The 12,158-nt window shown below is 36.5% G+C and overlaps 1 protein-coding gene across 12 annotated transcripts in view; it reads right to left on the bottom strand.

Moving 5' to 3' along the window:
- Nucleotides 1–12,158, bottom strand: part of EML5 (EMAP like 5) — a 185,204-nt gene that overhangs the window by 19,692 nt on the left and 153,354 nt on the right. For 8 of the 12 annotated variants that reach the window (XM_023255930.2, XM_023255927.2, XM_023255924.2 and 5 more), the window contains 4 exons: nucleotides 10,738–10,816; nucleotides 9,421–9,550; nucleotides 7,002–7,100; nucleotides 4,459–4,479 (listed from right to left, as the gene is read on the bottom strand). In XM_023255930.2, coding sequence (XP_023111698.1) covers nucleotides 4,459–4,479; nucleotides 7,002–7,100; nucleotides 9,421–9,550; nucleotides 10,738–10,816 — 329 coding nt within the window. The remainder of the gene's footprint in view (nucleotides 1–4,458; nucleotides 4,480–7,001; nucleotides 7,101–9,420; nucleotides 9,551–10,737; nucleotides 10,817–12,158) is intronic. The other 4 variants (XM_023255928.2, XM_023255926.2, XM_045060352.1 and 1 more) reach the window with 3 other exon arrangements.

Here is a 12,158-nt window from a genome sequence, read left to right on the forward strand (position 1 = left end):
TGAGATCAACTCACTCCCTTAACACTCTCCATGATGGATTCTGCACTTAGCGCGAATCCAAACTCCTCTCCATGATCTGCAAAGCCCCATGCACAAAGCCCCATGCACTGGATTCCTAACCCCCTTCTCCTTCCCCAAGTTCATCTTACAGGCCTTATTCCTCCACACTCACCTTCCTGTTTCTTGATTTAAGGCTTGCACAGTAAAGAGTTAACATAAACAAGCCTGAAGTTGCTATCATTAGAAGGGCCTGCTTGCAAGTGTGTGAGAACTTGACTTCTGAAATGGTCCCTATGTCAATAAGGCTGTTTTGTCTACCTGGGGTACTGAACACCTGCTTTCTTCTGGTATTTCAGTAGTTGTGGCTGATCTGTGCCTATGTGACCAGCCCTTCTACCCCAAAAGGCCTGGACTCTAAGGCTTAAGTGGGTGTCCCTAGGCAAAACATTGCACCTATGATCCTGTAGCGTCTAAACTTCACCTAGTGTGTCTTTTTCCCTTGCAGATTACTGTAAGAAACTATAGCCCTAACAATCTCTGGGCCCCGGGATGCCTACTAGTGAATCACTGAATGTATGGGTGGGTCTTGGGACTCCCCAAAACAGCCTCAGCCTGGAGTCCCCCAGTTCATCCCTCAGCTGTCATTTTTTTTGTTCTCATTCTTGGCCCAGCTGAATGTTACCACTTCAAGAAAACAAACATCTAGTTTTATTGACATCATCCTATTGTTTTTATCGTATCACCATCTCAGGTCATGTTAGTTTCAGAAGTTTACTTATTGGAGTGCCTGACTGGCTTGGTCAGAGGCATGTACACTCTTGACCTTGGGGTTGTGAGTTCGAGGCCCACAGTGGGTATAAAGATTAAATATAAATAAATAAAAATGTTTTAAATTTTTTTTGAAAAATTAAAAAAGTTTTTAAAAAGTTTACTTATTTACTGCCTCTCTGCCTCTAGAGCTGGAGGCTGCAAACTTTTCTGTTAAGGGTCAGATAAGCCACAAAACTGAAGATATTATGCAGGTACTTATCTAATGAGAAAAAAATTTCCATTACATTTTTATTGATGAAAATCACAGAGTGATTTTTTTTTTTTTAATTTTAGAGAGAGAGCATGAGCAGGGGAGAGGGAGGGAGGGAGGGAAAGAATGAATGAATGAATGAATGAATGAATGAATGAATGAATCCCAAGCAGGCTCTAAGCTCAGCACAAAGCCCGACACGGGGCTCCATCCCATGGCCCTGGGATCATGACCTGATCCGAAATCAAGAGTCGGACATTCAACTGATTGAGCCACCCAGGCGCCTGGAGAGTGAACTTTTTATAATAAAGATTCACTATGAGAAGAGTAAAATTCTTTGGAGATAACAAGGTAAGCTTCCAATTGAGAGTTCTTTCTCATCAAGATCAATTGAAAATGTTTGCCTGTAAAAATTTTACAACTTTAAAGTTGTAAATACATAAAGTAAATACAAAATATTTACATAAAGTAAATACAAAAATATTTACAACAAAAATATTTCAACTTTGAAAATGTCTCATGTAGATAGTTACTGACAAATTCAAATATTGATCCAAAAGTACAAGATCTTAACTGAGCATATTAATCGCGTGGAAGGCATTTAGAGGATTCAGTTAGAGTGTTGTCTTTATATCTGCCTTTTTAGCATGTTTTCCATTGCAGAGTAATCACCATGAACTGAACCCTACATGGAGTTCTTCAACTTCAGTTCAAATGAGTTTTGAAATGTGGAAATTTCCTTCTCACTTGCATCAAGATCTGAAAAGTGCTGCTGGAACTGCAGTCTGAGACCAGAAAATACATTTGCGGCAAGTGGGATTCTCACTTGGTTTAATGTTTGGCACCATGAGAAGTGTATCATGCAGTCTGATGTTACTTGTGATTCAACATTAGTCGCCATCAATGACCTGACTGTAGAATTTCACCTTAACTGTAATTTTAGGCTGTTACTGTAACTGTAGTTTCCTTGTAATTTCAGGTGGAATTCATTAAGAAACATGATCAAGTCTGCAGCAAAAACTAATTTCCAAGGCCATTAAGTTTTCCATAATAGAGATTGACAGCAGTACTTTTCTCATTCAGAGAAATTTCAGCCTTGGCTCTGAGCTCCAAAAACTGCAATAAAGCTACTACTGCTAAACCACTGGGTGAGTTAGGACACTCAGCTTCTATTTCTAACATGAATTCATGGAACTGATGATGGCTAATTCTATGAGAACAAATGAAGTTAACTGTGGACTCTCAAAGACAAAGTGAGGTTGTCAATAACACATGATACACTGCTATGTCTTCCACAAACTACCTAATGAATCATAGGCTTTAAACACCTTAAATTTTCACCAGTTTTGTAAACTTATTAACCCATTAACCCTTTTTCTGCTCCAGCTCCACATATGTTTTTACCACCATCAGTTGGCACATATCTTAGCAGATTCCACTTCAGACTGTACTGAATTAATGTTTTCTTAACTTCTCTGAAAATACTATCTTTTGTAGTTGTTCTATGAAGACTAGTCCTAGAGGCCAACTCTTCAGTCACTTCAAAGTTGGCAGTGATTGCCTCAAATAAGCAACTGGCAACAACTGTCAATCCATGAAGAGCCAAGGGAAACCATTCAGAATTATTTGCTTTTTTTAGGGTCTTGTTAATTGACTACTGATGCTGTTCCCAACATCCTCAACTCTTTTAGCAATAGGTTTTGCCAAAAAGCTAATGGGTTTAAACAAGTTTGTTTTCTCTGGACACATGTTTGTTGCAATCAAACATGATTTAATTAACTCACAGTAAATTCTTCTTGATTAACTAATGAAACATTCAGAAAACTTGGTTGCAGCCTCATTTTATTTTTTATTTCTGTGAAGAAATTCTGTTGTGATGAGATACTCACACAAATATTCTTTTACATTTTCTAATTTTTCTGACTCTTGGGTTTCCCATGAACTGGGAATACTTTTGTCAAGTTTAGTGTGAAAATGTAATATATTGTATTATTTTAGCACAGCTATAGTGTCGAATTTACCATATAATTTGATAACAATATAATCCACATTTCACTGTGCCTTAGAAGTGTGACAAAGTCCACTTTCCTTTTTTTTTTTTGCCTTGTTTCGACATGATGGATATACATTGCTTAAATAACAAAATTAATTGTGGGTTAGCTCAAAACCTGTCAAGTTATGACAGCATCACTGCATCTCCAGTGTGCCAAACAGCTGTGCAAAGCAACCAGAGGGTCACGTGAAGTCTCTGTTGCAGCTACTCAAGGCTGCTGTAGCACAAAATCTGCCACAAACAACATGTAACCGAATGAGCCTGGCTGTGTCCAACACTCTATCTCTGGATACTGAAATCTGAACTTCATATAATATTCATATGCTGTGAAATTTTCTTTTGATTTTTTTCTAACTATTTAACTTAGTAAAAACTATATCTCATGGGTTATACAAAAACAGGTAGGTTTGGCCCAAGGGCTCTGGTTTGCCAACTCCTGCTCTTGAATGTAACCAAGAGAGCAAAAATATTGCCTGTTGTGTTGGATACATTTGTAGTTTAACAGTCAAATCACAGAATCCTGCTTTACCCTGCAGAAGAGGGAAACAGACACAGATCATGACATATTTTCCTATCAAACTGCTATTTTTCCTATGTAAACTGAAAAGGAAATTTTAAAAGCCTAGTAAATATGTAAAAACAATGGACACACATTATCCAGTAGCTTTTTAGATTCACAAAGCTATGGTCAAGATCAGTAATAGAAAGCTATTTCTAAATCTTTAAGTGATCTGTTGATATAATATGTGCAATTATTGGACATATAAAAATAGCAATTAAAAAATTTCACTTTTAGGCAACACAACCGACTGATTCACATTTAAGATTACTTTTACCCCCCAGCTGCACTTTAAGAAAAAAAAATTTTTTTTTAATTTTTATTTTTGAGAGAGAGACAGAGTGCAAGCAGGGAAGGGGCAGAGAGAGAGGGAGACACAGAATCCAAAGCAGGCTCCAGGCTCTGAGCTGTCAGCTCAGAACCTGATGCGGGGCTTGAACTCACAAACCAGGAGATCATGACCTGAGCCGAAGTCGGAAGCTTAACTAACTGAGCCGCCCAGGTGCCCTTCCCCCAGCTGCACGCTCAGCAGCTACATGATGTTGGCAAGTTAATAGCTACCGTGGAGGATCCTTGCAGTGATTACACAGGTGATACACAGAAAGTGCTTACAATTGTGCTGGACACTAAAAAGGTCAAAATATATTAGTTTTAAAAATAATTATCATTGTTACTGCCGAATGAGCTCAGTATCATGACATTAAAAGAACAGATTTTTCATTAAAAAAATTCAAAATATGTTCAAGTATCTTATTACTCAATAAAAATTTGGACTACCAATACTAAACAATATAACTAAAACAGAAAATGCTGAATTTTTCTTACCTGACATGTCTGCTAAATCACCTACAATGGAAAAACAGCAGAAAAACAACTGTCCATAAATAACATAAATACTTAAAAATATTTTTATTGAGTACATTCTTAAGTATACTTATTAAAATACTTTAAAAATTAATTATAAAATAATTTTTATATAAATCACAAATGGTCATATACAAAATTAGTTTTATGATGTTAAATTGAATAGGCTGTAAGTGAAGCCATTCATTTCAATCATACACATATATTAACATTTCATGTATATGACCTTCCAATTACTGGATAAAAACTTTTTTTTCTTTCTATTTAATGAGTCACATGAAATTTTAACAATTTAAATATAATGACATATTTTAAATAATACAACTCTTATTTTGGTTTACAAAATGCCCTGTAACAGACTGGAGTTTTAGTGCACCTCTGCTTGGCCCTGAGAGTCCAAGATTCTAGCCAAGGGACAAAGGGAAAAAAAAAAAAAAGTTTGAATGTAACTGGCTAAAATACCACAAAAGCAAGTATTTCCCCTCTGACCTAAACAATTTTTAACAAAGAGAGCCATAAACATTTTAGACTGTTTGTGCCTTGCAGGTATGATACAAGCTTGGCAGTCAAAGTTACTACTGATTCAACTCTGGGGGTTCAGAAAAGAAAAAGTCCCTCACTCTTTGGTGGTCTCTCAAGTCTATCCTACGTGCCATTAGTCATCAGTAAAAAAATTTCTGTATCCATTCTGTGCAAGGGTACAGTGGGGCAAGGCACAGGACTGCATATATGATCTAAAATTCACCTCTGTAGTGCCTGGACTTTGACTTGGAAGATAATTAGCCATTTTACATTTCCCTACAGTGTCACTTTTCGAAATAAAAGGAACAGACACAAATACTGAATTATTAAGTTGTACGCCTATATGATGTTCTATGTCAATTATAACTCAATAAAAAAAGGAAAAGGAGAAGAGGGTCAAATTTAATGAAAGATTATATTTGTGACTACAACATTTCTTAATCAAAAGACAAAACTGTGGCACTAATATGTTAAAAGCAAAGTTGCTTAACAAAGAGAGAGACGGGGAAAGAAAAAAAAGCAAAGTTGGGAAATGGAAGAACCGTATCTTCTACAATTCTATTCACCATATATAAATTCCATTAACATAGAGATATTATCTTTTTTTGGTAGGCTTATATCCCTAGCACCTAGAATAATACTTTGTGCATGGCATGTGCTCAATAAGTTTGTTGAATGAATCTACTCAAAAAAATTAACTGAACAGTATGTTAAGAGGAACTGAACTAGGCCCTTTTATAACCAAAATGGTAACATGATCTCATTTTTTTCAGAGTAAAAATAAGACTCATTTTTAAAAAAGGACCTAGACCTATTTATACTCAAAGATTAGAATCTTTGTGTGTAATGCATGAAGATCAGTCTACTTCTTGTTAAAAATAGAAAAATTTACAGAAAGGAAGATCACAAGCACCTTTGTGGTACAACTGTAGAACTCTGTAACCCAGAGATCGAGTTTCTGACTGATCCATTTAGTACTTGTATGAAAAATGAAGATATTAAAAGCATAAATTATTCTATCCAAGGAGAAAAAGACACCTGGAGAGTAGGCTTAGCAATGGAGGCCCACCAAGATCCAACAAGCCCAATGACATCGATCATTTTTACAAAGTACACCAAGCTTATGAAGCTTCAACTGACCAAATCTATGATGTGGTGTTCACAGTGACCACTAATTGGTAGATGTATTTGTTCTAATTAGACCCGCTATCCTCTCATCCTTTAAGTTTTCTAAAGGGTTAAAAGAAGACAGCAAGACAAGTGGTTTTTAAAACAGCTGGCAACTTAAATCAATGCCAAAGAAAAGAAAAAGGCAGAAGGATTTAGCAGCATGGAACAGACAACAGACAGAGCTTTTCTCTCCTTCCTAGCTCAGTCCTAGCTGCCACAGACATTCTGCCCGTCAGTCTGGTTACTTTTTGGCTCCCCCTTTATTTACAATTTCCTCTCCAAATTCTTTTTGCTTTATATGCTAAATTAAACCTTTCTGCCAATTAGGAATATCTGCTAAAGGACTAAATCCAACTACTTCAATCACCATAAAATAGTTTATTCTTAATTCTAAACTGTCTGAACCAATAAGATAACCAAAGCGAGAGAAAGATACCTGGAAGCAAATCATATGGTAAAACTGGGTGCATGTTTTTTTTTTTTTTTAAACATTTATTTACATTTGAGACACAGAGAGAGACAAGAGCACGAGCGAGGGAGGGGCAGAGAGAGAAGGAGACACAGAATCTGAAGCAGGCTCCTGGCTCTGAGCTGTCACCACAGAGCCTGACGCGGGGCTCGAACCCACAAACCATGAGATCATGACCTGAGCCAAAGTCAGAAGCTCAAACGACTGAGCCACCCCGGTATGTGTTTTATATACAAACGCATTTTCAACAATACCCAAATATATATTTTTTTCCCTAGGATACTGAATTAATTTGAACAATACAATTACTTAAACTGTTTCTTTTTAAAATACAGAAACATACCTACTTGGCCCGTTGCCACTACGTTGATAAATTTGGGATGCTGATTTACAGTGAGGCACAGTATATCATCATTATGTTCCTGATAAAAACTCTGAGTCCCTATAAAAAAAATTTTTTTTGAGAAAACCTTAAGACATAACAGCCAAATGCACTTATATAGAATAAAAAATTGCTCTGTTTAACTTAATACGTATTTTTTGAGAAGTGAATGTGCACGTGTTATCATGAGGATGGAAAAATAACCCAAATCTTTAAAGGGATAGAGTCCTGAAAGTTAACATGAGGTTAAAGACATCAAGCACCACAAGAGAGTGAAGGGGCCTGCTCTGGGAATTCATAGCAGAAAAGATTCTTCTTATCATGGGCATATGGCACTCTTGGACTGACACGAAGGATTTTGTTAAAGTGAAGGTGGGTGGGGAAGGGCAATCTAGGTAGAGAAATACTTTAAGCAAAGGTACAAAGACAGGAAAGTACTAAGTATGCATATATATGGTTCATTTGGCTGAAATGTAGGGTCAAGGATAAATGTGAGAGATATGGTTGGAAAGGCAAATTGGAACTAGAATGATAGAGGACTTTGAATGCCAACCTATTAAATTTCATATTTATTATGTAGTCAGTGGGGAGGTACTGAAGAATTCTGATCAAAGAAGGTATGTGATTTACCTAATAGGACTTACAGCGAAGAGACCTTAGACCTGTGACCATGCAAGACGTACTAAAGGTGGGTTTGCCTGAGTACAGTGGCGAGGTGGGAAATGAGGTCAGGAGGACAGGGCGTAGGTTGGGTCCAGATTACAGAGGACCCAGGGTGATTACAGGGTGCTCTAGTCCACCCACACTACATCATCCAAAAGTGAAGCAACACAAAACAATTTAACAATGACATTTACCAGATCTAATACTTAAAACTTTTCTTCAAAGTGAAATGTGCTTCATGCTTCCCAGGGCTGACAGTTTAGTGAGAACAACAAACAAGCAAGTATATGTGCTATTGGCTAAGTTCAAAGATCAGCTAATAGGGCAAAACTCCCTAGACTGTGAACACAGCAATGTATCCCAAACTAGAGAGGACAAATAATGAGAAGTGGAGAGGTACCCAGTCTCCCTTCTGCCCTCTCTCTCTATACCCCTTCAATAGAAAAATGATTAAGGACAAATCATAAAATTAAAGAAAATTACAAGGATAAACATGAAAGTGTATTTACACATTCCTTTCTAGATCATCTTTTCTTACTCTTCTCTATTTTCTTTGGTGAAGCCTCAATTAAAGAGGATTATCTAAGTATTTTTTATTTTTATTTTATTTTATTTTTTTAATTTTTTTTTAAACGTTTATTTATTTTTGAGACACAGCATGAACGGGGGAGGGTCAGAGAGAGGGAGACACAGAATCCGAAACAGGCTCCAGGCTCCGAGCTGTCAGCACAGAGCCCGACGCGGGGCTCGAACTCACGGACCGTGAGATCGTGACCTGAGCCGAAGTCGGCAGCTCAACCGACTGAGCCACCCAGGCGCCCCAATCTAAGTATTTTTTAAATGGCCAAAATTATTAAATCGAAAATCACCACTGATTTCTGTGTGATCTTGGTGAATCCTTTTCTTTAGGAAACCAAAATAGGACAATCATATTAATGATTAATACTGAGGAGACACGGGGGATTAGGACTCACATAAGCCATTCTTTGCCTGTTCGGAATGAACCATCAGAGGAAAAAGCCAGAAATGTTTGGGCCAAAAAGTCTCTAATTTTACTTCCAACTTTCCGACTTTATGAGGTTTATAATTACACATAAAAAAATTCAAAATTAAATAATGAATGTCACTAGGAGGATTATGATGTCATTCATCATTAGATGATGCTATGAGAATTTATTTGCTTTGCAGCAATCCAATCAGTTAAATTAACATCAAGAAGTATTTTCTCACCTTGAATCAAACAAAAGTATCAACACAGCAGAGACAGAGGGAAGCAGCTTTCTCACTATCTTCCTTGGCTTTCTGAGGCCTCAGTAAGAACACTGCCCCTTCACCCTACTCTCCAGCAACCACTCACCCAACATGCTACTTTTAATCACTACCTATCAGAGACAACCACCAACCCATCCATTTCATGTTAAGGTTATGGGGAAATAAAGTTAGAAATGGTTTCATTATAAAACATGATTTCAACATACAGTAAGCCTTCACTTCTAATAGAGACCTAGGATCACTTTGCATTATGAAATCTTTTTCTGCTATATCATACTCTCTTAAGACTGTAAATTTGGTTACTTGAAATATTACTAGAAAATTCAATAGTATGAAGAACATTCTGGACTCATGTAATTTATTTGTAGTTTTAACAAAAATTTTAAGATTATAAGTAACAAAATTCTAAATAAAAAGTGGGAGATGGAGAATTGGGGTCTCCTACCGGTAGCAACGTTGTGCAGAATTCCAATGGATGCAGTGTGATAAATTATATCATCACCATCATTTAAATAATGAACGTTATTCCTACAGTCTCTTCCTCGATAGCCAAAAACAAGCTCCAACACAAGGTCCTATAACAATAAAACCATTATATAATTCCTTATGTCTAAATGTTCACCATTATTTTTGTATACAGCACTGGTATCTTCAGTCAAAATGGAGGATGCATTTTGATGCTTTACAATCTTTGAATACAAAATTTAGACCTGCTTTGGGCAGCTGAAACACTCCATACTTTTCTACATATATAAAAAGGAAAAGGGAATCACAAAGTCATCTGATTTGAAAAATTTTAGTTGTTAGGAGTTCATGTGTTAAACACTGAGATACTTATGTCCAAAAGAATATTTTGATTTGTGTTGTTAGTAAAAATATGTAATCTGCACATATAACTCAGGATACATAATGTCCAAGTGACGTACTTTTGAGGAGCCAAATAGTACATCAGACACTGGCACAGAAAACTAAGTACATCATCTGTGATAACTCATGCTAAAGTTCTAGCACATAATTCTGCCACTGAAAATGTCCGTTTTTTTGACTTTGTGAGGCTTCCCAAGGGGGAGGAGTACAACAATCATTGTCCCGCAGATTTACGCCTCATTTTTGACCTGATTCAGCACAGTTTGCTTGTGGCTACTGATATTGGAATTAATTAAATGTCTGGGAGAGCTTTCCTTCTTGCTCAATTATTGTGGAAAGTTTCTTTGTTTGGAAGTAGAGCCTTCAAAGAACCCTTCAATGAACCCAGCGAATGTATCACATGAAGGACAAACTTCGACTTCTAAATTCAAAACACTAAGCTTAAGACACTGCTAAGGCACCTGTGATTCTATAAGCCATAGGTCATTCACATATATTTACATTTAGAAGTTTTTTGAGAGACAGTTCAATTCAGAATATTATTCACAGAAGACTAAAAAAAAAAAAGACAGATAAAAAATAAAAAGAAATGAAGGATATCAATCCAAAACTCAGACTTGACAGTTAACAATTAGTTTTTACAACCAAACAAAAAAGATTACTCAGAGGCACCTGGCTGGCTTGGTCAGTAGAACATGTGACTCAATCTGAGGGACTGAACCCCACGTTGGGTGTAGAGATTACTTAAAAATGAAATCTTAAAAAAGGATTATTCAATATATTTATTTTCTTACAAACTAATGACAACACTTGGCTGTCTTACAAGAAGGAAATAGAATGAATTCTGAATACATTTTAAAGCACAAGGTAACACAGGGGAGTGGGTTCTCCTTACCTCTATGGGTCTCTTTTTCTTGCCAACATTGTTTGTCTGGAGTTTTTCTGGCCTTGGTGGGGCTCTGCTCACGGGGGGCCTGAAATGGGAAAGTGGGAATGAGGAAAGGCATCCATCACTGTGCACTTTCACTGAGCCTCCCTCACCTGCCCTCCAAAGAGAGATATCTGACACGCCTTCGAACCCCATCTGTGTTCCTCACTATACTGTGGCCTCTTTACATTTTCTAAGGCAGGAAGGTGGAAAGAAGATATGAGAGCTTTTATTCATTTTAACTTCTTTGATGTATGTTTCATAATGTAAATAATATATTAACACAAGAACAGACTATTTATAAATATATAAATATTAGTTTAATGGCTCAAAAACTTCTTGTTGGAATGCATTATAACAAAGCCTGAGTCACTGCTCTAAAGTTTCTATCACAGTACTGTGCACATGGCAGGTATCTGATACATTCTTCCTGAATTTTGAAAACATTTCTGTGAACTTTCTATACTGTTGGCAACATAAATCATGTCCGAATTCAAATTTGTACTCATTACTTACTCTCCTCCAGGCCCTTTACCTTTCCTTCCTCCTCAAGTCTACAGTAAGGTTAATGGCATCACCATCAGTTAGTCAAGCAAACATTTTATAGTTACATAGCACTACAAACTATACAACACTCTGTAAAAGATAATTACTATTACTATGGCCTTCAACTCTTTCTCTTCTCCATTCTATTTACTAAACATCAACTTTACTTTTGGAGGAGCTCTCATATCTAGCCCCTTCCTCTCTGTTTCTACTACTAGTTTAGGATCTTTTTATAATATCCCAATAGGTGTACAGAGTTCCCATTGTGAATTTAAATGTGGAGGCTCTTAAAATGCCTAGGTATAAACTTAACCCAACAGGTAAAGTACTTGCACTCTGAAAACCCATAAAACACTGATGAAAGAAACTGAAGATGACACAAACAAATGGAAAGATATTCCATACTCATGGATTGAAAGCATTAATATTGTTTAAGTGTCCATGCTACCCAAAGCAGTCTACAGATTCAATGCAATTCCTATCAAAATACCAACAGCATTTTTCACAAAACTGGAACCAATAATACTAAAATTTGTATGGAACCACAAAAGACTGCAAATAGCCAAAGCAATCTTGAGAAAGAAAAAAAAAAAAATCCAGAGGTATCACAATTCCAGATTTCAAGCTATGTTACAAAGCTATAGTAATCAAAACAGTATGGTACTGGCACAAAAACAGACACACAGATCAATGGAACAGGACAAAGAACCCAGAAATAAACCAATGGTTATATGGTTAATTAATCTATGACAAAGGATGCAAAAATATACAATGGGGAAAAGACAGTTCTTCAGTAAACGGTCCTGGGAAAACCAGACAGTTAGATGTAAAAGAACTGGATC

The sequence above is a fragment of the Felis catus genome, chromosome B3, assembly GCF_018350175.1.
Source record: "Felis catus isolate Fca126 chromosome B3, F.catus_Fca126_mat1.0, whole genome shotgun sequence".
NCBI classification, from domain to species: Eukaryota; Metazoa; Chordata; class Mammalia; order Carnivora; family Felidae; genus Felis; species Felis catus.